The sequence below is a fragment of the Balaenoptera acutorostrata genome, chromosome 3 (genome assembly GCF_949987535.1).
Source record: "Balaenoptera acutorostrata chromosome 3, mBalAcu1.1, whole genome shotgun sequence".
NCBI lineage: Eukaryota > Metazoa > Chordata > Mammalia > Artiodactyla > Balaenopteridae > Balaenoptera > Balaenoptera acutorostrata.
This window is the reverse complement of record NC_080066.1, coordinates 74,021,672-74,049,163: the sequence shown is the minus strand read 5'-3', so window position 1 is coordinate 74,049,163 and position 27,492 is coordinate 74,021,672. Positions and strand designations below refer to the sequence as shown.

Sequence of the window (27,492 nt, the reverse complement as noted above, 5' to 3'; positions counted from 1 at the left end):
TGATGGGTACAGACTGACAACCAGAGGTTGCTTTGTCCCTCATTTTTCAGGACCATGTAAGCACCTGGATTCTTGTAGGATACAGTTAAGGGAAGGAAAAGTCCCAATAATGTTTGATACCAGTTTTGCCAGCCCTTGATGAGTAGGGGTCTCAGCCAAGTTTAATTTCACTTAAGCAATTAAGAAAGGTGACATTTCTCGCATTCAAGTGTCATGGAACAATTTAAACCAGTTAAGGAATGCTTGAATTAATCTGAAAATTTGCCTAGAGAACACACAGACCCTCAAGAATGTGTTTGTAGATTCTTGGGGGTTAAAGACCCCCAGGATGAATAAACTACTGTAAGAAGTGAATAATGGCTCTTGGAATTGTGCAACATGGCTGTCCTGCTTGCTACCATGAGGAAAGCCAGACTGAGGACAAAGTAACCATATAGAGGAGGGCAGCAACAAGAGAATACAGGAAAATGAACTACATTCTGATCAACCAGCCTGAAGCTCACGAAGACCTCACATCAGCGAGACCTCCTTTCATCATCATCACCCCACCTTCCTAGAAAATTCACGGGTAAGAACTCAGTTTGACCTAGCCTGGCCATATGCCCACCTCTGTGGCTGAAGGAATAAAGTACCATGATTCACAGCCACCAGAGGGGGAGGAGCGGCTGCCCAAAAGCAGGAGGAAAAGAGTACTGGCCTGACAAAAACCACAGAGGGTAAACTCCTTGGACAGCTAGATTCCTGTTAAGTCAAGCTGCCATGTACATGTTAAACTTATCAAAGGCTTCAATAAACATTTACAGAATCAAATTGAAAGTGCTGGTCTGCCTAGTATCTGCAGTGACATAGCATTTTAAGGGTGGGTTTGGGCAACTGGCAAAAAAGTATTGATGTGGTTTTCTCAGAACATAGTAACGTGCCACTTGTAGAAAGAAAAGAAAGTGGCAGCCAGCACCCTGTTATCTGTGGGACCCTTAGGTCTACAAATACACTTATTGTCCAGTCTTTTGAGCAAAGTGCCTTGATTCAATAGTAGTTACTACCACCCAAATCTGATCTCTAAGTAACATGTTGTTATACAAAATATGAAAATTCATAATTCACAAAAGGAAAAGAATTGGATTCTGCTTGAAGTAGTGTCAGTATATCAAAATGCTTGAATGGTTCAACAGTGGTATACAGACTTATCAGCTAGAAAGTCCCAAATGTTATACACACTTGCTAATAGAGAAAAGCCAGGGAAGTGAAAACAAGACAAAAAAATTTTTAATTCCCATCAATGAACAAAATTCCCCTAAGGAAACTTAGGGACTTTAAAATTCCTAACCCTAGCTTCTCTTATGAACTTAAGTTCTTTGCCACATCAGTGTGTTCTTATTCATACAGAGAGAGAATGCCAATAGTTGCATGCAGGTAGTGGAAATAAAAGTTATTTTAATCAGTACACGTTTTACAGAAGAAAGAGGATTCCAGTGGTCTTTGAAGATTTTTTTCACTTCTTTTCCAAATGAAGAGGAAAGTGCTGTCCACATTTGTTCAGCCCTGGCTGAGGCCAAGTTCACAGACTTGCCCAGGAACTGGCTGGGACAAGGAGGCTCAGCCTGTGCCAGAGGACAGAATCCCTCCTCATTAGGGGATAGAAACCGTGACTTTGACCTTCTTAGAGATCTGTTCCCATCAAGTGGACTCTAGTGGACTCTAGAAATTACACATTAGATTAGCAGCAACCCTCTGGGTACTGTATGATTAAGATGTGTGAGTTAACATTTTATCTTTTTTTTCTTTTTTCACATGGAAGGTGAAAGCAGCTACTAGGCCCAACTGAATTTTCTCGTCTTTCTTGTCTCGCAACAAGACGAAGAATGGAATATCACTGGCATTGAACATAAAGTCACAAGGCACACAAGATGTGTTTTAGAAAAGCCTGCTGACTTGTTCAACTAACTGTCCAAGTTTTCTCCTTAGTCTACTAATGGTTGAGTCCACTGGTTCCCTTAATAACCTTCTCTAACTTTCCAAAAGGTGTTTCCTTAGACCTAAGAATCATAGACTGTGGTTCTCGTATATTTTGGCCTCAGGAACACTTTATCCTCTTAAAAATTATTGAGGACTCTAAAAAGTTTTTGTTGGTATTTGACATGTTAGAAATTAGAAGGGAGAAGGGATGAGAGACAGAGAGCCCTGAATGGATAGAGCTTCTGGTCCCAGACCTCCTTAGCTATTCGCTTGCCCTTCTGCTTTACCTGAGCCATTAAATCCCCCTTTCATGAGAGCGTGATCTGGTTGGGTTTCTGCCACTAGCGACTGAAAGAGGCCTGAATCATACATCCACAAAGAATAGTCTAAGACAAGAAATAAAGGATTAAATTGAGTATAACAGAATGCTGCTTTCCCCCCATTTGTTATCCGTAAAAGTGAGAGCCTACAGAGGGTTGAAGAAGGTAACCATCACCACTAACATTTCTACATTGCCTTAAGGATTTCAAAGTGCTTTCACATTCAGTATTTCACTTAATTTTTCCTACAACCCTATGAAACAGCTTGTTTTATACCCATTTCACAGATGAGAAAACTGAGGTGCAGAAAGCCTCTGTGCTGTTAAGCAGCTGAGCCAAGACAAAATCCAAATCTTATCCTCCAGATTCCCAGGGTCATATAGTTCCTGCCTCGCATGAATGATTGCAGTTTTATAGGGCACAGGCCTGCAGCACAAGCCTTGAAAATTTCAATTCCCAGATTTTTTGTCCATCTTCCTGCGGGAGGAGGTAAGCGGTCTGCATAGCAGATCCTCTAAAATATCCACTGTACTTCGCTCTGCTCTGGAGGCGTGAAGAAGAGAACAGGAGTGGGGTTCAAGTGAGAACCGCAATCATTCCTTTCGAGCTCCGTAACTGACGGACTGCGGGAGGGGGCTCAGACGTGGTTCTGGGCAGCAGCTGGAGGAGAAGCCAGATAAGGCACTCTGCAGGTAATCCACAGCCTGCGCCAGGGCAGCGGGAAGGAAAGAAAGCATCTCAGCTGCGGGTCGCGGTGGAAGAGATGCGGGATCGGCTGGACACAGATTCCGAGGTCCTGGATTTGAAAGGCACCAGCACACAAAGAAACGACGAAGTTAAGTTCCGGTGGTAGGACACGCAGAGCTGGAAACCGGCCCTCCCTGCCTACCTCGAGTGGAAACGCCTAATCCCCGATCACCCAGCCCAGAGCGGCTCTTCTTTTATCCTTTGGGGCCGCGGGGACAGGCCGCCCCGGGCACGCCCGAAGCTCCTCAAAGGAACTACAAGCCCCACCAAACACTGGGGCGCGGGCGGTGATGACGAAGTCTCTGCGGATTGGCCATGCGGGGCGGGGCGCGCAGGCCTTCTCCGAGGAAAGGGGCGGGGAGCGGGGCGGGGCGAGTGGCGGCGGCTCAGCGGGCACGCCCCCTCGCCCGCGGCCCCCTCCCCGCCACTCTCCGCCGCTCCTCTCGCTCCGCGGTCAGAGGGCCGGAGCGAGAAGATGGCGAAGACGTATGATTATCTGTTCAAGCTGCTGCTGATCGGCGACTCGGGGGTGGGCAAGACCTGCCTCCTATTCCGCTTTTCCGAGGACGCCTTCAACACCACCTTCATCTCCACCATCGGTGAGGGAGGGGCCGCGGCCGGGGACGGGGAGTGAGAAATGGGGAGCGGGTGCGAGGGGGCCGGGAGAGAGCGGTGGGAGGGCTTGGGAGCCCCAGGGAAGGGACCCCGGGGACAGCAGGGCTGCGAGGACAGTGGGAGAGGGTGAAGGCATGAGGGAGGGGGGCCGGTGGGGACGTGAGGCTGGGGGGGCGGGCGGTTGAAAGGAGGAACTTGGGGGCAAAGGAAGGGGAGGAGGAACCAGAAGAACAAGGACTAGGGGTGTTGAGAGAAATGAGAGGGTTGGGGGTGTGACAGGGAGGGGTCTTAGAAGGACAGAGTGGGGGGGACACAGGAAATCTCATGGAGAGAGAGAAGGGAATAGTGGGTGTGAAATGGATTAAAAGACAGGAAAGAGGAAGGAAATGTGAAGGGGGAAATGAAGGGTTGGGGGAATGGGAATGGGAGGTCCGTGAAGTAGAGGACAGAGGACACAAGGGACAAGAGAGGTGAGAACCCGGGAATCCGGAAGGAGTTCGGAGGAATGAGTGATCAGGAGGTAAGGGATGAGGGGCACTGGCTACAAGAAGTCTGGTCATAGATATCATGGGAGGGGGCAGAAGAAAATTGCAGGTAGAAGATGAGTTCAGGGGGCCAGAGGATGGAATGAGGATACTTGGTGGAGAAAGTAAAGGAGAGCTGGCTGTGAAATAGAAAGGAAAAAGGGAAGCAGAATATACAGTAGAGAGGTTGAGCAGAGAAGAGAGAAGATGGGAAAGGGAGAGGAAATGGAAAGTAGGACTTTCTCCAGTAAGTGGGAGCACTGGTTACCATTTTCTCTCTCTTTACTCCCTTTGGATCAAGTGCAGGAGAAAGAGCAAAAAGTGACTGATAATGAGATGCTGTCTATGGAGCATTAAATTGTTCTGTGAGTGTTAAGGGTGTTAAGAGGATGGGTGACTTTGGGAATGGTGTGGTCAGGAAAATGTGGTTCATTCCTTTACTATCTCCTGTGCCACAGCACTTCTCAGTTTTTAAAGTTCTTAGCCTTGAAGGTTTAATAATTCTCAGCTGGGGAATTGATCTTACATTCTGCCTGCCTCCCTGTATATTTTCCTTTGGTTTTAATTATTACTTGCTAAACGAATCACAACATGCAATATACCCCTCAGTTACTTTCAATTGATTCTGATTTTTCTGGTCTTGGCTGGGAGCTGTCCTTCCTACTTTTGGAAGACTCTGGTCAGGTAACAAGATCTCTAACTTAACGTAAACCTGAAGAAGAGCAAATCAGAGCTGGTTTTAAGCTGCCTGTACAAGTGACCTTAACATCATTTCCCTTGTTAAATAGCTGCGGTTAATTAAGTACCTTAAGAATCTTAGCTCTTGGTTGTCTGGATAATGTCATGGCTTCTCATAGCGGCTCACTTAAGCATCTTTCAAATGGTTCTTACAGCATATTTCGCCAAGAATTGCTGGGATTATTAGGGGGCTAGTGCTATGGTAATGAGTTATGTTTTAAGGATAATTTATCATTTATAAAAGAAGAATATTGGGGTATAGAGCACTCTTCAGCCAAGCACTAGGAAGGGCTATGGTTTGTTTGTTCTGGCGTCTTTCATATGGATTGAGTGGTCTGAAACCTCCCGGGTGTTATGATGTCTGGGCTTAGGGAAGTTTGAGTTGCAAGTTCTTGGCAGTCATTCTTGAGTGGGACTTTTTCTCTTCGGAGGAAGCAGATTTTAAATGTCATGTCTCAAGTATATTCCTAAGAGATTTGATGGGAGCGGTTGCAGCAACCAAAAGGCGTTAATTTTTGATGCTGGTACTCATTTCAAAACCCCATAACCCTTTTTCATTGTTGAATGCACACTGCAGTCCAGATGGTAAAGGACGGTTTCTAACAAGTCGAGTGGGTCGCCTTTTGTCCGTTCTACGAGTGACCCTCCCAGAAGTATTCCCCTGCATCGAAAGTGACTGAATCTCACTGATGCTGTTTCCATTAAGCTCCTTAAATGACTTTTGCTTGTTTGTAATAGTTTTATTAGTTTCCTCTTTTTTGGTCTTAATTTTTGTCCGATCTTTTCTGGGAGGGTGCCTGCTTCCTTTTACGATAGTAGCTTTGAAAAGTTACCTTTCATTCTGAAGGAGTACAATCTTTCTTCTGTGGATTTAAAAATTTTTTTTTTTAATGATTGAAATTTGGTTTTGTGGAGGGTTGCAGTTATTAAGGCAGGAAAACAAGTGTCCTGAAAGAGCTTAGAACTGGAGGTTAGACGTTAAATGGGGTGAATCTCATGTGTGATGCTGGCCTTTGTATTTTCCGTAGGGTGGATGTGGTAAAGAGAGGCTCTGAGCTGTGTCTTCAGTTGACATGGAGGAGGGGAAATCCCATGCCTCTTATTTAGCCCCAGAGCTCTGACAGGAAGTGGTGGCCCACTGCCTTCAAACAGCACAAAAACTGTACATACCTGCAACCTAATGCTTTGGAGTTGAAGTTAAGCTAGGAAAATAAGGTGAATGTTAACATCATTCTAGTGAAAAGTTCCACACACACTGATCACAAACATAGGCTTGGAGTGTCCACATCTCTGGCAGCAATATCTACCCGCCTCCAACCGTCACCCCTTTTTCCAGGTGATCTGAGGTTGCTGAGGGGAGAGTTGGTGGTCCATCTCCTCCCAGTCATAATTATTTCTTGAAGCACCTCAGTGTGGAAGTTTCCAGGGCTTTTCTGACTGCCACATCATTGCTGACAAAACTTGATAAGGTCTGCGTCCCAGGAATTGTCCATTCCTTAATGGGCATTTCTTAATACATGGGGTTTGTGTGTGTGTGTGTGTGTGTGTGTGTTCTGGGAGATATGTATGGATGCCTGTTTCTTCCCATGGAGATACATTTACAGTCTTAATTTTGCTTTGTTAAAATTTAAGTAGTTTTAAAAAATGGACATCTGCCACCTCTAGACACTGTTTTGATAGGGGTTCTGCATTCATGAAAGGAAGGAGACAATTAGTCATTTTGATTACAGAAACAGTTGTCTCACAGATGCTTTCTTCTTTCATGTATCTAAGGTTCTGGTATCTTCTCTGATGTCCCAGCTCCCCTCATTTCCTTTCTGCTCTTGGGGGTGGTAGAGGGTGCAGTTTTTCAAGTGACTTGTTGGGACACTTTTCGTATATCAGTCAGATAATATTTAACTTTTGAGTAGGGATGTTTTATCCATTTGAAGTTGTAGGCCCAGTGTCTAGGACCAACAACCAACTAGCATTTCAGTTCAAACGTTTAAGAACGGAAAAAAAAATTTTTGATTGACTCCCCAAGCCCCTTACATGATCATTAATAATGATTAATTAAATGTATGTAAAATGTAGCATTAAGACAACTAGGAAACAGTAATACAGTAGCTCTGAATTATATTTCCTATGGGATGTGGGTGCATTTTAATATTGATGCGAGGGTCGTATCGATGTCTTGGAATGGCCTGTACCGAACAAGGTGCTGGAAGAACAGAAAGAGAAAACCCAGCCCTGTCCTCTAACAGGACAGTCTAAGCTTCCTCCCTTAAGTGTCTCTCCCCTGCCCTGCCCCCTTCTTCCTGTTAGGGTATTTCCTGAGTGGTTTTATTATTTAGTATAGTCATAGTTTGACAGCAGAGTCTTAGAAATTATCTACCTTATGCCCATGGCCCAGTGTTATAAGTAAGAAAACTGAGCTTAGGTTGATACTGTCAAGATCACACAGCTGGTTGTAGAAGAGCCTCTAGTGAAACCCCAGATTCAAGTCTGGATCACTTTTCACAGCTGAGCTGCTGCTATTTCTGATCAGTATGATCACCACCATAGATTCAAGTCACCATCTTTTCCAGGGAGGGATTCGATTTTGCACGTTTGCTTTTATGTGAGGAAAGTTAAGGTGTTCCCATTTGGATTAGCTGTATCACTTCAGGGAAATGGTAAATGCTAATACAACTCAGAGTCCTATAGGAGTTTATATGGGCTAACTCAGCATGTTCTAACTATCCTTTGCCCTTTCTATGTCTGTAGTTTCACGTTAGGAGATCAAAGTGTATCCTGCCATGAAAGTTCCTTCCATGTGCAAAATAACTAATGATGTCATATTAATGTGTGCTGATAATCGTTGCAGCCTAGTGCCTAACATTTTTATTCCCTAACATTTTTTTCTTGGCTTCACTTACTTTCGTTTAGGGGTTGGCAAACTATGGCCCACAGGCCAAATGTGGCCTGCGGCCTGCAGCCTGTTTTTGTGCAGTTCACAAGCGAAGAATGGTTTTTACATTTTTAAAGGGTTATTAAAAAGTAACACAAAACAAAGAATATGCAACAGACACCATATGGGTCCCACAAAGCTTAAAAATATTTACTAACTGTTCCTTTACAGAAAGAGTTTGCTGACCCCAGCTTAAAATTAAAAACTGTTTTTGGTTGGTAGCAATTCAAAGTTTTTATCAAGACTGATTGACTGAAAAACAAACTTTGTCATATTTACATTTTTATCCAAGATGATATCAACATTTGGCTGAGCATAATCCAGATATGTAGTGCAAGTCTATTTTAATTTTCATAGTTGTTTTCCGTGGTTTCAACCTCTCAAACAAAAATATGTAAGGGACAGGCAACTTCAAATTGAACATTTTGTACATAAAGCCTTATTTTAATGTCACTGTCTTTTTTTTTTTTTCCTCTTGTGAGTGTCAGTACTTTATTTTGGCATGAAGACGGGAAGCTGGAAAATACACTGTATTTAAAATTTTCTTGGTTCCCCCTCACATTGTGGAAACCCCCTCCTCCCAGAGCTAATCTGTTCAAACTCAAATACTTAAAAATTACAGCAACAAAACAAAAGCACAGAAAAAAGAAAACCGGATGGAGAAGGTAGCCAGGCCAGTAGTGTCACTTGGTGTGGACGACCGAGGTGCTGAACAGGAGCTTCTGTTTGTTTTTTCTTTTCTTCCTCCTTTCTCTTCAGAGAGGGGATCTGAAGTAGCTGGCGTGTCCAGTTTCGTGAAGGCTGCTTCAATAGCTTGGCTGAAGGAATTCTGGAAACTGGGCACGGGAACACCGTCTGCGTTATCACTCTCCCCATCGGTGTCCACAGGGGCAGGAGGACCTGAGCTCTTTTCATCTTTCTTTGGAGCAGTTTTGGGCCACACATCTGCTTTTGCTTTCCCAATTCTCAGCATCTGGGCAAAGGAAGGGAAGGGAGAGTCTTCCTCCAGACTCCCAACGCAGAATGAAGAACTGCCCTGACTGGCGGTGGGTGACAGAGGGGTCAGCAGAAAGTCTGCTTGGGAACCTGGACTTCTGCTAAGAGGAGAAAGGGAGAGAGCCCCATGGCCCTTTCTTTCAAAGCTGTCGATAGACTTCCCATCTAGGTGATAGCTTTGAAAAGAACACTGTTTCAGGATTTTAATGCTTGCTCATAAAGGGTTAAACTCATCTCCTCAGTTAGTGTTCTAGCGAGTGCAAAAAGCCATTCAACAAATCAAGGATGGGAGTGGGAAACTGAGTCTTGGAGACAGACCTGGATGTGTCTTAAGAATAAGCGTACTTTCACAAAGAGCTTCACCAGCTGTTCCGCATGGCAGCAAACCAGGGAGGAGGTTCTCTTGGCAACAGCACCAAGATTGTTTGGATCCTCTAAGAAAAGCTGGAGGGAGATAGGTTTGGATATTGTCTTTGAAGACAAGGAAAAATTTAGCAGTTGATATTTTAGTGGAATCTGATAACTGAATCTAGAAGGAACCATGGAACCAGAAGTGGGAGACCAGGGAGCTGCCGGCATGGCCTGAGGCTGGCTGTAGATCAGATCTGCCTGCCTGCACACAGGACCATTCTGGAGACCCGCTCTCTGGTGTGTGTTAGAATGAGTACGTGGGAAAATTCTTCAGGAAAGAGTTTTCATAGCAGGATGAGAAGAGGGTGGGAGTGGGGAATGGGGAAGTAGCTGTTAGATGGTGAGTAATATCGTGGAACATAACATAATATGGATCTTCTGAAATTTAAGTAGCCGATGTAGCGGCTTGGTTCATGTTTGCTGTTAGGGAGATTGCGTGGTCAATTAAGAGCAATAGGTCTGGGGTCAGATCAGGGTTCATGTCCTGACATCTGCCGTTCCTACATTTCTGGCCTTTAGTGAGTCAGTTGTCCTTCTAGGGCCTTAGTTCCTTTATCTGTACTAGAGTATACTAATACTATACCAACTTTTCAGGGTTGATGTGAGTTCCCTAGGGCAGGAATCAAATCTTATTCACCTTTTAAGTCTCCAAGGCCTCTATTAAATGACTAATCAATTGGATGAATGAATTATGAAAGCACTATATGAGCTATAAAGCATTGCTTAAATTTTAGTTATTATCTTTCATAATATTCTAGATAATTAGACGATGTCTGAGGCAAGATTAATAGTGCTTAATTTGAATTCTTAATACAAGAATGGTATTTCCCCCACTATAAAATGCTGTCTTTCTATAATCAGTTTTAAAGGGATATTTTAGACTCTGAAAGATATTTCACTTGTCTTTCAGTCTCCATAATAAGCTGTTTAACACCCTGCTTCCAACCCCCCACTAACATAAATACCAAATAGAAAATGAGTGAAATCACTGGGTTTGCTTTAGAAGAGCCATTTCAGCTTTGTCTTTGCCCATTAGCTTCAAACAATGCAACAGATGCCTATTAACAGTTTCATGCCCGGTTTTAATTAGCAGATGGAGCTATGTTTGTGTCTGTGTTCTGCCCAGCACTGTTTGAGTGACAGGGTAGTGAGTGGTTTGGAATTGGGCTGGGCGTTTGGGTTGAATAAAGCCAAATTCTATTTTTAAAAAGATGGATATAGGGCTTCCTTGGTGGCGCAGTGGTTGAGAATCTGCCTGCCAATGCAGGGGACACGGGTTCGAGCCCTGGTCTGGGAAGATCCCACATGCCGCGGAGCAACTGGGCCCGTGAGCCACAATTACTGAGCCTGCGCGTCTGGAGCCTGTGCTCCGCAAGAAGAGAGGCCGTGATAGTGAGAGGCCCGCGCACCGCGATGAAGAGTGGCCCCCGCTTGCCACAACTAGAGAAAGCCCTCACACAGAAACGAAGACCCAACACAGCCATAAATAAATAAATTTAAAAAAAAAAAAAAAAAAAAAAAGATGGATATAAACATTTATTATATAGAACCGCTTGTGTATCTCAGTGGAACAGCATAGTGTCTAGAGTAAAACTAATGTTTGCAGTTATGTTTTCTGCTCTTATTATCCTTTAGAAATTACATAATATGGAAAAATACCTTTTTATGGCTTAAATGATGGTTTTTGGGTAGTCTTGAAACTGTCATGTAGTGGCTTTCTCTGAAGATCTGTTTCAGTATTTTGGTATAGTGGGTTGAGGACTATGCAAAGCTGGGACGAAATGGGCTTCAGCATGAATGTCGATGCTGATGGGTTGGTAGCTGCCTCCCAGCATGCTGTGTTGTATAGAGTTCTGAGGTCCTGTCTGAGCTCAGCAAGACCGAGGGCTGTGATAGATTCCTGATGTGGGCCATGGGCAATGGATGGAGAGAGTGGATGGCAACATCCTACACATTTGCTATCTATTTTCTTTTTCTTTTTCTTTTCTTTATTTATTTTCTTTTTTTTTTTTTTGGCTGTGTCGGTCTTAGTCGCGGCACACGGGATCTTTGTTGAGGCATGTGGGATCTTTCATGAGGCATGCAGGATCTTTTGTTGCAGCGCTCTGGCTTCTCTCTAGTTGTGGTGCACGGGCTTAGTTGCCCCGCAACATGTGGGATCTTAGTTCCCTGACCAGGGATCGAACCCGTGTCCCCTGTGTTGGAAGGCAGATTTTTTACCACTGGACCACCAGGGAAGTCCCTGCTATCTATTTTCTAAAGTGAATATGTAGTGTCTGCTGTGCAGTGTGTCATGGTTAAATTTCAGTATTAAAACATTATCTGTCAATGACTATTGCATATATATATATATATATATATATATTTCTTTTTTAAAATAAATTTATTTTTGGTTGCATTGCGTCTTTGTTGTGGTGCGCGGGCTTCTCATTGCGGTGGCTTCTCTTGTTGCGGAGCACTGGCTCTAGGCATGCGGGCTTCAGTAGTTGTGGCACACGGGCTCAGTAGTTGTGGCTCGTGGGCTCTAGAGCATGGGCTGTAGAGCAGAGGCTCAGTAGTTGTGGTGCATGGGCTTAGTTGCTCTGTGGCATGTGGGATCTTCCCGGACCAGTGTCCCCTGCACTGGCAGGTGTATTCTTAACCACTGAGCCACCAGAGAAGTCCCTATTGGATACATTGTGTCTGGAGATGTGTCCTTTTCCTGTGTTCAGTTTTGACTTTTGGGATTTTCCTTATTTTGCGTTGAATTATTAAGAAACTTAAAGGAAGTAGGTGCCTGATTGTCCTTAGAGGAAGAAATGTCTGCACTGCTTTTTTTTTAAAAGTTACTTAGTTACTTAGGACTTCCTTAGGGAAGCCACATAAAGTGATAGAAACAACTTGGAAACAGTTCTTGCAGCAGCCCTGTTTCTTGACTGTGACAAAGTATTTTCTTGCTGTCTGCCTGTAGCATCCAGCATCAGTTTAATTAGTCATTTTGGTATTTACCTGTTGCTGAAACTTTGGACGTTTTCTACGGAGCTCTCATCTTCCTCAGCCCAGAATTTTAATTCTTGGCTCCCAGGAGAAAATGCGAAAGCTCTGCATGTCCTCATGTTCATTAGATTAGGCTTGCTGTCACTAAGACAGGCTGGGTGACAGTGCTGCTTGCAGTCCCATGACGGCATTGCAGGGTTTCAAAGCGCTTAGCAGAAGCTCGGTTAGGTATGGAATCCCACCTCATCATGATAAAAACCAACCACAAAGTCGTTAAGCAGTATGTCGTGTTTCACAGCTTCCTGCTGGCAAAGTTGGGACTGGCGTGACTTCCCCACATCATGTCGTAATTTTGCATATTTGAGGGAAGAACTTGGCAGTAATTCTTTTAATAATTCATAGATATTTTCCTGATGTATAAAGTAGAAGGGCAGTCTCTAAAATGTATGATCAACTTTTGACCTGAAATATAGGGTGATCTACTTAAAAGTTGAATTATAAGAGTTCATTTCTTATGACCCTATGCAATATTTGTTTAGCTGGAATAGGTATCGCAAAATAGTTTAATCTCATGCAAATCTCATACACGAAATCCATTACGAAAAAAAAAGAAAGTTTGCATTGTGAGATGTCAGTGACTAACCCTACTGTAATTTGTGGCTTATGAATTTGGATGGGATAGCTGTTTCTGTTTTTCAACAAGGAATTTTTTTATTTTTTCTTTTCTTAAGGTCTCTGAATAAAATCTTGAGATGGCATGGAAAACAATTCTTTATTGAGAGTTAACTATTCCATTTTTGGAATGATTCAGACCACTTTCTCATTTCACTCTCCATTAACACCTCACCCCTATCAGGGTTTGGGGAGAGGGGATTGGATTGGGAAGAGAAGAATGAAAACAGCATTCCACCCTTCTCCTGTATCAGTTGCTTTGACTACTGTTCAGTCTCTTTTGCTTTTGTTAACACTTGGAATAAACTGTTGGGTGAGGAGTTAGAAACTTCTGCCTAAGATATGGTGACTTTTGACTGCATTGCTTTCTTACATTGTTTAAAACTAAATAATAAAAAATTGTCATAACCATGTCTCAGTCATAACCAGCAATGAACAGATTAGGATGTTGTCCATAAACAAAATAATTTGAGTGAGTGCATTTCCTATTTTGTCTACTTACTATTGTTTTGAAAATTTCCAGTCTTATAGAAGCATGAAAAATTAACGAAACAAGCAAAATAATTTCTTTCACATCCACAAAATTCCATAACAATTACATTTAAAAACATGTATATATAAATATCATCAGAGGTGTGTCTCTGTCTTGGCCCTTCAGCCTTCAGCTTCGATAAACACCATTGTATTTTATTTTCTGTTGGAATCTCTTTATATGATTTACCACATTTTTTTGGTCAGGTCGTCTCCTTGTTATTGCAAAATAAAGTATATAGTACTCTGAAAGACAATTGTTGCACGTTTCCAATCAGTGATGGCACAAGTCCTTCCTAAGGACATTAGACCAGGCCTGTTTTCTCATTGTGAAAGGCAAGTTCAGGCTTCGATGGTCTTCAGTCTCTTCTGGCTGCAGCATTCTGTGAGTCTATGAAATCAAGTAGTGTCTGTAAAGAAAAAAAGGGTTTGTCCTTTTTCAGTTAATGATTGTGGGGAGGTTTCTTTTTGCAGGTAGACACTAGGGTTTTGATGGCATGAAGACAGAAGGAAGAAGAAGTAGCATTAGTTAATCCAAGCTGAGCCTGTGTTGATCTTGTCATTCGATTAAACTTTTTATAGTACCAAAGAGACTGCTTAATGTTTTTGAATCCTGTCCTTAAAAATGTCTTGGTTTAAACAATAAAGCTAAATGTCACCAGAAAAATAACTATAGTCAGCCCTTTGTATCCATGGGTTCCACATCCACAGATTCTACATCCTGAGGATTGAACCAAACTTGGATTGAAAATACTCAGGAAAAAAAACTCCAGGAAGTTCTTAAAAGCAAAACTTGCATTTGCCACGTGCCAGCATCTATTTACATAGCATTTACGTTGTGTCAGGTATTGTAAGTAATACAGAGATGATTTAAAGTACATGGGAGGATGTGCATAGGTTATATGCCAAATACTGTGCCATTTTGCATAAGGGACTTGAGCATCTGCAGGTTTGGGTATGCATACTCTTTGGGGCGGGGGTGTCCTAGAACCAGTCCCCCACAGGTACCCAGGGATAACTGTACTCGAAAGCTGTAAAAATACTTCTTTGAGATGTATAAAGTATTTTCAGATTACCTCATTTTTGTCACATAAAACATGGCGAAGTAGGTGAAAAATAAACAAACAATAGGAAGCCTTTTGCTTCTTAGGTATGCTGATGCTACATTTCTGTTTGACAGTTGGGGGGCCTGAGACCCAGAGGCATGGAGATTGTTCAGGGTCACACAGAGCCTGGCCTTGAGCAGTAGTTTTCTGATTTCAAGTCTCTTTTCTCTTACAACTCCTCTACCTTCAGTTCTCTTGCTATGGAAAGACATTGATGGTATAGCATAAAACCTGGACATAGTAAGTATTTTGTGGGAGAACAGTCAGAGATCGAACTAGGAGACGTAGGGTGATTAGTCATTTGCTTTCGGGCAAGTCTTTTAGCTTCTCGTGGCCTTTGTTTTCTTTTGTCTTTTTTTTTTTTTTTTTTTGGCCTTTTCTTATCAGTAAAAAGGAGAGGCTGGGGTTGGGAACTGTAGTGATTTGTTAGTAGGCTACTAGTGTCAGACACTAAGTTATTTTCACTAAATTCACTCATTCAGTTAACAGTGTTCTTTAGTCCACGAAATATTGAGAGGAGAAAAGAGTAGTGAGTATCCAGGCAGTTTGAACACAATGATGAAAAGGGCTTCAAAGGGATTAATGTAAGATGTTAGGAAAGCATAGAGGAGAGGTAGAGGAGGACGTCTAGGGGGGAATGACGTGGAGGTTAAAATCAGGCCCCCAGGACGGGCTAGTTGGGTAGAATGTGGAGTGTCAGGAGGGAGGGCTGTCCCCTGCAGGTGTGGGAGTCACAGCCCCTGGAGGAACTCCTCAAGTGATGGGCATGTGACAAGAGGTCAAGTTGAAGAGTAGTTAGAGGGCAGATTGTGAAGGGACTTTACACCTGTTCAGGAGTCTGGACTTTTATCCTGAGAGCAGTGGGGAGTCACTGGGGATTTTCCACACAGAGACCAGTTAGGAGATAAGCAGACTTCCTCGGCTGCCCCTTTGCTTCGCTTGGACCTTTACTGTTTACAGAGTACTTGCACTTACGTCCCTGTTTAAACTCCTCAGTAATCATGTCCATGGACAAAGATTGTCTTCATGTTCTAGGCAAGGAAGCTAAGGTTCTGAGAGGGGGACAGACTCTTGATCAATCAAGCAGGTAGGTGGAGGAGCCAAGACTTGAGTCTTGAACTTCATTTCGGTTCTGGACTATAGTCTGTCCACAACAACCTGTTCCTCTCAGAATGGGCCCTGCAGTTTTCCGTGGGACTCAGTGCCCTGGCACTTAGCCTGTCTTAGCGGTCACTTCCAGTGGTCTGTAAGAACTGTGTAAACTGACCAGCAAACCCTTGAGAAGTGTGTTGAGTGGAGGGATGAAATCAGCCTCTCCCTGGATAAGGCCCAGTAACAGCTACTACAAACATGCATCGTGTCGCCTGTTGGCCCTGGGACGTCAGTGAACTGTGGTTTCGGGTTGTCTCCTGCTCTCTAACCCAGTCCCTTAGGAAGCAATCAAATATATACACAGCAGAACGGGGGCAGGAGGAGACAGAGTTTAATTATGGATCCAGCTCTTTTGTGGAAAGGAAACTAATTATGTCAGGAATCTCAGCATTGCTTCTCCACATGGGGCCGATGGTTTGTTATGCTTGTACGTACGTTGTTGGCCTCAGATAGACTAGTGTGCTAGGAACAGCTGCTTTAATTGTGAGCTTCCTTCCTTTGACAAATTAAACTTCTCGTTAGCCTGTCCTTTCTTTTCTTCCAGGGTGAAATTGTCTCTACTCTGGGTTTTGTTTGTAAAGCCTCGTTCGGCAGTTTTCCTCAGATTCACAGTGACATTGTAGACCAGACCGACACCTGATTTGTTTGCTAACCCTGAGTCTCCAGAACGCTGCTGTGAGCCAGAAAGCGGAAAGGTCCAAGCAGCGAAACTGGATATAACCAAGTCCATTTGCTAATGAACTTGCCTCACTGGGGTGCCCCTGGGTCCAAACTTAGCCTTTGCATTCTTGATTTATACAGTGGTCGTTGGAGCAGGGCTGGGGGCCTCCTAGAGACAGGCCACCAGCATCCAAGAGGAAAAAGCGGCAGCGTGGCACCGTGGCAGTGGCATTCATTATGTGACTTCGAGCAAGCCAGTAGCGAGCCTCCCAGGCTTCCATTTTTCTTCATAAGCAAACAGGGAATGTTGTGCTAGATACACTCAAAAGTCCCTTCCAAAACTCTGATCCTAAGTGATATAGCAGTGGACTCACCAACACAATGGGAAAAGTAGACGTAAGAACTGAAGATAACATTGTGTAGATAAAAGAACTTGGGCTTTTGAGACAGAAACTCTCAAATTCCAATCCTGATTCTGCTACTTCCTATTTGAGAGTCTTGGGTGAATTATTTAACCATTTACCTTATTGATAAAGGAAGGGTACTGACTCTCTTGCAGGAATTTTGTTATGTTTTATTTCGAGACTGAAATGCATTGTTGTGTGCATAATGTCTTTGGCACATGGGAAATACACAAAAAGGTGTGTGTGTGTGTGACTGTGTGTGGGTGAACTCAGTCTTGGTTCCCTGAGGGTGGGTTCGCTATGAGAACCTTGGTGATCCATGGGGTTTCGTTGTTCTAACACTTGCTTTTAATGATAAGAGCTAACATTTACCTAGTGTTTAATATATATCAGGTACAGTTCTAGGCATTTTACATGAATTAACATTTTTCATGGATTGACCCATTTAATTCTCACAACAACCTCTCAGGTACATTCTGTTATTATTTCCACTTTTTCCAGATGAGGTAATTGATGCACAGAGTGGTTGAATAACATCTTAGTGTCACACAGCTGGTAAGTGGTGGAACCAGCCCCGATCTGAATCCAGGCAGTCTGGTTCCAGAGTCTATGTTTTTAACCACTATGCCTTTCTGCCCCAACAGTGACTCAGAAATGTTAAAAAAGAAACAAAAAAAAGATTAGCTATCTTTAAGGAGGTGATGTGGCGCAAGGTGCACTGTGGGCGCTACTCCTTACCAGCTGGGTGACATCATCACATCCTTTAAACCTCCTTGGTCCCTGTCGCTTCTTCTGCAGAGAATTGGCATGAGGCAGTTTAATGAAGTCCTGTAGGGAAGCATTTAGCATAGGGCCTCGCACGCAGCCAGGGTCAGTAGGTGGTGAGGGTTTGGTTTTTCTCCAGGTAACTTGAGAAACACCTGCTAGCACAAGTTCCATAAAAAATATGAACGGGGACATTTTGGTTGCTTAATGGGGTGTGCTTTAGTTTTCTAGAAAATTAATCCTTAAAGTTTAGGACTACATGCGTTTTACTAAGCTAGAGTGAGAAGTATTTCTTTAAACCCATTTCCAAAGTGAAGGTGATTGTCCTTGGCCTCAGCTGGTGTAAGGAGGTGTCCAACACAGCCCTTGACCTTGGGTGCAGGATGTCGGTATGATATAAGCAGCAAGTTCTTCAGAACCTTTTAGCTGCTGCAAACTCTCAGGCATCTTGAATTCCTCCTTCTGGTGAAAACAAAAACAAAAACAAAATCAGTGTCGAATGCCCTGTCTAGAAAGGACAAATGTTTCAATTTAAATATTCCAGCTCAATGTCCTCTGTTAGGGCCCTGAATTTTAAGTGCAGTGAGTTTCTGAGTGAGGTCACCTGAATTTTAATGAGTTTGTTTGCATACATGAATTTGAACAATACATTAAATCTTGAAACATCGTAGCTGATTTTAATGGAGTAAATTACCCTACTTGAAAGTTAGTTAATAGGCTTTTCTTTACCTAATAATCAGGATGATGATACTTTCATCTCAAAAAAGTCATTAATCGTATTTTTGCAATATTGATACATGCTATTAATTTCTTTTTAATCATTAAAGTGTCTCATCAAGAGAATTAGGGAAATAAATGTGTCAGTGTGAGTGTAAAGCATGATCTTCCCCCCTTTTAACCCTTTTCCCCCCTGTGATATTTAGTACATACTGAATGGTTAAAGGTACATGGTAGGAATAAAGCCAGAACTGGGTTTGGTTTTGTACAGTGCTTGCTTGGACCAGGAAGGTGAAGTGAGATGCTCTTTACTAGCATAAAAATGTTTTTAAACATTAAAAAGAAATTACACCCCCCCACACACAAGGATGGTACAAGAGGTGACAGGGAACAAGTCATGAAGGGGTAAGGAGGATAGCTTTTATTGTGACTGTAGTTGAAAATACATATGTAGCGTTATATGCAGGGAAGTGACACATTTAATTTATAATTTGAAAAGCTGCAGTGAAGAGAGTTCATCTTGGGGTTTAATGGCACTGAAAAACCATGCCATGGAACTTTCTGGTCCAGTCCATTCCCTAAAATCATGTTGCATCCAGAAAAGTATTTGTTAAAAATGTTCAGATAGCCAGTCTTACCTCCTAATGAAGCATAGAGATTGTGAGGGTTGGTTCAGTTAATGTTCTGAGCACTCAAATGTGCCAAAATGTTGGAATGAGCGGAAGCTTTCAGGACATCCCATCTGATGGTGACCTTCTGGAGGACAGGAATCATGGCTTGCCTCTTCAGAGCTCATTTGTCTGATGTTCAGGCATGCAGTATCTGTGGAATAAATGAACTAACACCATATATTTCCTTCTGAGGAATGGATTTGGGCTCCTGTAATAGTGAGAATCTCATCCATTAGCACATACATAAGCTTCAAAGGATGTGTAATTATCACCTGTTACTGCTTATGGTCTTTTTCTAGATGTGAGAATGATAAAATCAACCTGTTTCTCTTTTACCCAGAGTATTTGCCTATAGTAATAAATGCCTGCTGACTTCACTTATGCCCATGTGTAAATGCACAGTTTTTGGTGCCTGGAAGGCCCTCCGTAAATGCTTGTAGCGTGAATGTACAGTTGGTGGCCAATGGCACTTTCCAGCTGTTCATGTCTCACTCAAATCACAGCAAATGTCTCCCCCTTTCCCCTGTTTTCCAGCAAAGACCCCATGACCCCATAACAAGAGCTTCCTCAACGTCCTTTCTTGCCATTATAATTTCTGCGTATTTTCATCTTCCCCTTGTTTCCTTTCCCCTTCTCTCCAAGGAGCCGGTGCTGACCTGTTGGTTGATGTTCTTGATGTAATACCCTCCTGCTCCTGGGGCCGGGCCCCGGCAGTCCTCCTCCTCCTCTCTTACATCTTCTCTCTCCTCTTTCTCTTTCTCTGCTGGCCCTTTCTGCTCTGCTTTCAATCCTGTTGAAATCATCCCCATTTTGATAAGGAGATCGCTTAAACTCACCCCTTCCTCAAGTCACCTTTCTCCCCATCGCCTTTCCTTTTGTCGTTTAACTTCTTGAAAGAGAAGTCTTGTCACTTGCACTTTTCTACCATCTCCTCACTCATTAACGCCTTGAAATCCGGCCCCGCCTGCTTCCACGCTGCGCTCAGGTTGTCCTGTCCTCAGTGAACAGGCCAGTGGCCTTTGCTCTTTCCTCATCCCTCTTGGCCTCTCAGCAGCACTTGGCACCATTTGTCACTTGTTCCTTGAAACGCTTCCTCCACCAGCTTCCAGGAATTGTCTGCTCAATTTGTTTCCTACTAACTGCCTTCTGGTTCCAGTGGCAGTCTCATTTTGCCTTTTAATTGAAGTCATTTTCCAAGTATCTGTTCTCTATTTTTTTTTTCCTTTTTCCTCTTTTGGAAATTAGACATTCTAATGCAAGTTGTAATGACAACTGCCTGTGTGATTACTGCATGAACGTCTGTCTTTCCTGCCAGATTGGAGGTCCATGAGTGCAGGTCCCAGGTCTGCTGGTCTTCAGCATATCTGTAGCACCTAGTACAGTGCCTAGCATGTAGTGAGGGTTCAGACATGCTCAAGTGATGAAGGAGGTAAGCTTGCCCCCTTCCAAGCCTTCCATGTCTGACTCTCCAGCGTCCTGTCTCATGTCCCCACCCTTTCCCAAACTCCTGCCCGGCATGTCCCACCCCAGCATGAATTCATTTCCTCCTCTTATCTAGTCCCCTAGATCTAGTACCCTTTCATGAATTTTCATATATCTGTTGACACTACTGTCATTTTTTTTTTTCTTGTATGTAGGTTCAAAATCTGGAAATCTCTTTGACTCTGTCCTTTTCCTCAAGTCCTATTCAATATATGTAATCTGTTGCTAAGTCCTTTCCATTCTTCCAGCACCCTGCTTTAGGCCCTCAACGCCTCTCACCTGGACTTTGCAATATTCTCCTAGGTGGCCTGAGCACTTCCAGTCTCACTTGGGCAGCAGCGCCCCCCTACCCCTCCCATTCCATCCCACACATTTTGATCAAATTAATTGTGGAGCATAGCCCTGATTATACATCATGTTAATCCCTTACCCCTCCCTGAAAAAGTCTTATTCTTCACTTTGCCAAATTGAATATATCTTCCTCAGTCTACCATTCCAAATCCCTACCATGTGGCTTCACCTGTATTTCCTTCAGCTCCTTACAGGAGTCCTAGACTCTAACCCACAGACTCCTACTAAACAGAGGTACCTGGTGGGCAGTGACCAAGTTTTCACCTGACCAGTGTAAGGTTTACTAGCTGCCCTTGCATGAGAAGGAATGCCATTTTTAAGTTTCTGAGATGATGTGCTTCCTACATTTTTGGAATGAAAATGCTCCTTTACTTATAAAATGATGAGGCTAATAGATAGCCATTATTTATTTCATTATCATTTGCAAAATAAAAAATGCAATAGAATTCTTGCTGTTTTGTTTCTCTGAGGGGGAAAAATCTTTCCAGTCCAGTTTTCTCCCCAAGCAAATTTTTTTATTTTTTTTTATTTTTTTAATGCTATTCTTGTCTGCTTACATTCTTTTTAATTTTTTTTTTTTTTTACTTTTTATTTTATTTATTTATGGCTGTGTCAAGCCCAAAATATCCAACCAGGCCATCTGCAGGAACCCTGTTTATTCACTGGAGTGTGACAAAGTTTTGAGGAATTAACCAGTCGGAGTTGGCTGATCGTAAAGAGATCTTTGCCTTGCATATTATAACATGAGAGATGACAGGCATGCCCTTTCCCTTCCTTATTCCCCAGTGCAGTGCTCCCCATTTTTTTTTTTTAAATGCTTTCTTGTTTTTTTTTTTAATTTATTTTTATTTATATTTATTTTTGGCTGTGCTGGGTCTCCGTTTCTGTGCGAGGGCTTTCTCTAGTTGTGGCAAGCGGGGGCCACTCTTCATCGCGGTGCGCGGGCCTCTCACTATCGTGGCCTCTCTTGTTGCGGAGCACAGGCTCCAGACGCGCAGGCTCAGTAGTTGTGGCACACGGGCCGAGTTGCTCCGCGGCATGTGGGATCTTCCCAGACCAGGGCTCGAACCCGCGTCCCCTGCATTGGCAGGCAGATTCTCAACCACTGCGCCACCAGGGAAGCCCTCCCCAAGCAAATTTTATGGAATACACAGTTCCTAGCTTAGTATGTTCCGTCTTTTAATTTCTTTCATTCTCCCCACCACTACCCTTTTTTTTTTTTTCCTGGAGATTTTACTAATTCACAAAATTAAAGAGTCTAAGAATCACCGCTCTACCAGAATGGGTGGTTCCACGAACACACCCCGTTCTGCCTGTTGACATCCTACCTTTCCTTCCTGATGCTCCTCAGGTGTTACTTTCTTTATGCTGCCATGTCAGAGCCTTCTCCCTGCCCCCTCCCTGCACTGGAAGATGCTTTCTCTTTCCTCGGTGGTACTTTATGCCCTGTAGTACTTTGGACTTTTACGTGGCACTTCCCGTGTTCTTCCTGTGTTAAAAGTAGAGCCGGCTTCCTTCTCCACTTTCCCGACTCCCCACTCCCATGATAACCTTGTTTGGGGCAGAAGCTTGTTTTATCTTGGTGTTCTCTGCATTGCCAGACATTGTACTTGGCACATATTTGGTGCTTGGAAAAATTGTCATCATACTGAAATTTCAGGATGATACTGATGAAGTGATTAAGTAAAGCTCTCATCTTTGGGGATAGGGGTCCCCTAAAGGTACTAGTTCAGAAGTCTTTTCTTGATAATTCCGAAATTAGAATTACAGTCACTTAACTAAAACACGTTAAGAATGATTGTCCGTTTATCTTTTAAAGATAAAATAATCTTAGACTGCAACTCTAGTTATCTGAGTGTGGAGTGAAGGTTTGCTGTGGTTGAGTTGAGAAATTATACACATTTCATTTGGCCTTTTTCTGTGAAACTTGTTTTGGAACGTTGATTTTGATTTCATTTTGACAGAGGAGGCCCTGAAAATCTTCTTTCTCCCAGGTGATAGGCTGCAATTTGTTTGCCTCTGGCTTTCTGTAGAGCTGTCAGCAATTGGCCTGATCTAGACAACGAGGCTTTCTCTGTGTCTGTGCGAAAGCCATCTTTGAACTATATACAGGCCTGTCACTTTTATTCTTCTTTAAAAAAAATTTTTTTGTAAGGAACTTCGTTTTTCTTCCCACTTTGTCTACGTCTACACTCTCCCACCAAATCTTTTGTTACTGAATTTGGATTGTGGAAAGTAAACCTGGCTGGGAGATAGATAGGTAGCACCACAGCTGGACCTCCTAGTATACACGCCCGAGACAACCTTCTGTGCAAAGTACCTTCTACCTTGACCTCCTGTGCTGGAGCCATTCTTCAACTTTTTCCACAGAAGCACTGAGATTATTTTGGAGTTGGGGAAAATGGCAGGGTTTCTAACATGGAAGACCCTGAAAGGAGAAGGAAGAGGAAGCCACTGCCTCTTCTATCTTGTCTTTTCTACTGAAAAAGGGCTGGAGCGGATGGTGAATAGTGATGGTAATGGTGGTGACTGCAGCTATGGGTAGTTCTTGGCCTTCTTTTTCTAAACTGGCGGCTGGATTTGTGTTCTGAGTGACTGGTGTGTAAATAGAAGATGATAAATTGAATTGTCTCTTGAAGAGGATGAAAGCTTAACATCATACGACAGGCCTGTTCTAGCAGCGTGCTAAACAGTGCTATGTGGTGTGGTTCTAATTAGCTTTGAAGAGCCGGGACTTAACTCCTCCCAAGGAATTTTTTTTTTTTTCCCCCCGAAAGATACCACTGCATAATGACCCATTGGAGTTCTTGCAACATCAAAAGATAAAAGCGGGAGTAGAGTTTGGGGAGCATTCTGTGCTTTGTTTGAGATGTGTGTCTTATCTGCAAAAGCCCAGATAAAAGTGAATGATCAACTCTGCTCTCATTGACTTAAGTGTTTTACATTTAAATCTCTTTTGGCTTTTTTGGCCTTTTCTGACAGGGGAAGAAATGAATAGAATATTATTGGTAGATCACAAGTGTAGAAATTACTGGGATTAGGGGGAAATGTTTTACAGATGTTCCTGAAACTACAGCCAAATTGAGTGAATTCTTGCCCCTTTACGTGTTGGGAGCTTGGAGAGTACTGTCTCACTTACTGGGCTATTATAACTGTGCTCTGCTCCAGGCTGCATTCACTCACTGTCTCTCATTGACAGGCTTACGTAACCTCGTCATACCTTAACAGTTGATGGCCTTTTGAACAGGAAAGAATGTGTAAGACTTTAGAGTCATAGTTTGAAAATTTCCTTATAAAGCTTCTTGATATTGTACTTAGCAAATACTTCCTTTAAATATATCTTGTTAAAAGTAAAAGTGAGTCTGGTAGAGTTCAAAATTAACTTCCACTTAAATCCAGTTATGGCTTTGGTGGATTTTTTGCCAGGCACCTACATTTTCCTTAGTCTCACCACATATTGACTGACCAGTGCATCTCATACGTACCAGATCTGAAGATGAAATGCCCCTAGTTGATTGTTCCACATCATTCGGAGCCCTGTCTTCCTATGACAATGCATTGTGGTCCTGCCTTCTTGTCGTGGAAGCATCCTTGGTGCAGGACAAGCAGAGCCTGCTGAACTAGTTCACAGCAAAAAGCAAACGCAACAAAAAGTTGATATCCAGGTTGTTGCATAGGTCACCATGTTTATCATTTTTAAGGATAGTTTTTAAGGGAGGGATTTCACCAGCACATTTGCTGTTTCAGTTCATGTTCAGCTGTGACTCATATTTATTCTAGTCTAACCCAATTTTTGCTTGGAAATTTTTTTGTAGTAGAAAATGTCACTTTCAACCAGGGGAGGGGAAATTCTGATTGGGGATCAGAAGAGCCAAGATACTGTAGTGATAATTTGGCATCACTGTTTTGTTTTTTTAAAAAAATTATTTATTTATTTATTTATTTTTGTTTTTGGCTGTGTTGGGTCTTCGTTTCTGTGTGAGGGCTTTCTCTAGTTGTGGCAAGCGAGGGCCACTCTTCATCGTGGTGCGCGGGCCTCTCACTGTCGCGGCCTCTCTTGTTGTGGAGCACAGGCTCCAGATGCGCAGGCTCAGTAGTTGTGGCTCACGGGCCCAGTTCCTCCGCGGCATGTGGGATCTTCCAAGACCAGGGCTCGAACCTGTGTCCCCTGCATTGGCAGGCAGATTCTCAACCACTGCGCCACCAGGGAAACCCTGGCATCACTTTTGACTTGAGGAAAAAATAGAGAACCCTTACAAAAGAGAGTGTTGAAAAGTACACAGTGATTCTTATAAACAGATAGGGGAAAGGAAAGTCACCTCTGAGCTTTACTGTGGGAAGGAGCGGGGGTGCGGGTCAGGGAAATTACTATAGAATTTTTATATGTGGCGGGGAAAGAGCCTTTGGACTTCCCCGTGTGTTGCCCCGTTCACTAAGCCAGCTCTAGTGAATTGCCTCACGATTGGTGTATGAATATAGAGAAAGACACTGGAACTCTCACACTTGATCTTTTTTTTTTTTTTTTTTGTAAACATCTTTATTGGAGTATAATTGCTTTACAATGGTGTGTTAGTTTCTGCTTTATGACAAAGTGAATCAGGTATACATATACATATGTCCCCATATCTCTTCCCTCTTGCGTCTCTCTCCCTCCCCCCCTCCCTGTCCCACCCCTCTAGGTGGTCACAAAGCACCGAGATGATCTCCCTGTGCTATACGGCTGCTTCCCACTAACTATCTATTTTACGTTTGGTAGTGTATATATGTCCATGCCACTCTCTCACTTTGTCCCAGCTTACCCTTCCCCCTCCCCGTGTCCTCAAGTCCATTCTCCAGTAGGTCTGTGTCTTTATTCCCATCTTGCCCTTAGGTTCTTCATGACCTTTTTTTTTTTTTTTTTTTTAGATTCCATATATATGTGTTAGCATACGGTATTTGTTTTTCTCTTTCTGACTTACTTCGCTCTGTATGACAGACTCTAGGTCCATCCACCTCACTACAAATAACTCAATTTCGTTTCTTTTTATGGCTGAGTAATATTCCATTGTATATATGTGCCACATCTTCTTTATGCATTCATCTGTTGATGGACACTTACGTTGCTTCCATGTCCTGGCTATTGTAAATAGAGCTGCAGTGAACATTGTGGTACATGACTCTTTTTGAATTATGGTTTTCTCAGGGTATATGCCCAGTAGTGGGATTGCTGGGTCGTATGGTAGTTCTATTGTTAGTTTTATAAGGAACCTCCATACTGTTCTCCATAGTGGCTGTATCAATTTACATTCCCACCAACAGTGCAAGAGGGTTCCCTTTTCTCCACACCCTCTCCAGCAATTATTGTTTGTAGATTTTTTGATGATGGCCATTCTGACTGGTGTGAGATGATATCTCATTGTAGTTTTTTTTTTATTTTATTTTTTTTTATTTTTGGCTGTGTTGGGTCTTCGTTTCTGTGCGAGGGCTTTCTCTAATTGCGGCAGGTGGGGGCCACTCTTCATTGCGGTGCGCGGGCCTCTCACTATCGCGGCCTCTCTTGTTGCGAAGCACAGGCTCCAGACGCGCAGGCTCAGTAGTTGTAGCTCACGGGCCTAGTTGCTCCGCGGCATGTGGGATCTTCCCAGACCAGGGCACGAACCCGTGTCCTCTGCATTGACAGGCAGATTCTCAACCACTGCGCCACCAGGGAAGCCCTCATTGTAGTTTTGATTTGCATTTCTCTAATGATTAATGATGTTGAGAATTCTTTCATGTGTTTGTTGGCAATCTGTATATCTCCTTTGGAGAAATGTCTATTTAGGTCTTCTGCCCATTTTTGGATTGGGTTGTTTGTTTTTTTGATATTGAGCTGCATGAGCTGCTTGTAAATTTTGGAGATTAATCCTTTGTCAGTTGCTTCATTTGCAAATATTTTCTCCCGTTCTGAGGGTTGTCTTTTCGTCTTGTTTATGGTTTCCTTTGCTGTGCAAAAGCTTTGAAGTTTCATTAGGTCCCATTTGTTTATTTTTGTTTTTATTTCCATTGCTCTAGGAGGTGGGTCAAAAAGGATCTTGCTGTGATTTATGTCATAGAGTGTTCTGCCTATGTTTTCCTCTAAGAGTTTGATAGTGTCTGGCCTTACATTTAGGTCTTTAATCCATTTTGAGTTTATTTTTGTGTGTGGTGTTAGGGAGTGTTCTGATTTCATTCTTTTACATGTAGCTGTCCAGTTTTCCCAGCACCACTTATTGAAGAGGCTGTCTTTTCTCCACTGTATATTCTTGCCTCCTTTATCAAAAATAAGATGACCATATGTGCGTGGGTTTATCTCTGGGCTTTCTATCCTGTTCCATTGATCTATATTTCTGTTTTTGTGCCAGTACCATACTGTGTTGATTACTGTAGCTTTGTAGTATAGTCTGAAGTCCAGGAGCCTGATTCCTCCAGCTCTGTTTTTCTTTCTCAAGATTGCTTTGGCTATTCGGGGTCTTTTGTGTTTCCATACAAATTGTGAAATTTTTTGTTCTAGTTCTATGACAAATGTCATTGGTAGTTTGATAGGGATTGCATTGAATCTGTAGATTGCTTTGGGTAGTATAGTCATTTTCACAATGTTGATTCTTCCAATCCAAGAACATGGTATATCTCTCCATCTGTTTGTATCATCTCTAATTTCTTTCATCAGTGTCTTATAGTTTTCTGCATACAGGTGTTTTGCCTCCTTAGGTAGGTTTATTCGTAGATATTTTATTCTTTTTGTTGCAATGGTAAATGGGAGTGTTTTCTTAAT

At 42.8% G+C, this 27,492-nt stretch overlaps 1 protein-coding gene and 1 long non-coding RNA gene across 2 annotated transcripts in view; one reads left to right on the top strand and one right to left on the bottom strand.

Moving 5' to 3' along the window:
- The first annotated feature begins 3,417 nt into the window (after positions 1-3,417).
- RAB8B (RAB8B, member RAS oncogene family) overlaps positions 3,418-27,492 on the top strand; it is a 68,027-nt gene continuing 43,952 nt past the window's right edge. Inside the window, exon 1 of the mRNA XM_057544105.1 lies at positions 3,418-3,622. Within this exon, the coding sequence (XP_057400088.1) occupies positions 3,499-3,622 (124 nt within the window). The 5' untranslated portion in view covers positions 3,418-3,498. The remainder of the gene's footprint in view (positions 3,623-27,492) is intronic.
- LOC103018325 (uncharacterized) lies at positions 17,590-19,812 on the bottom strand. Its single transcript, XR_449654.2, has 3 exons — positions 19,727-19,812; positions 18,858-19,041; positions 17,590-17,964 (listed from the first exon to the last, which is right to left on the bottom strand). It is a non-coding gene; the product is annotated as an uncharacterized LOC103018325 (long non-coding RNA).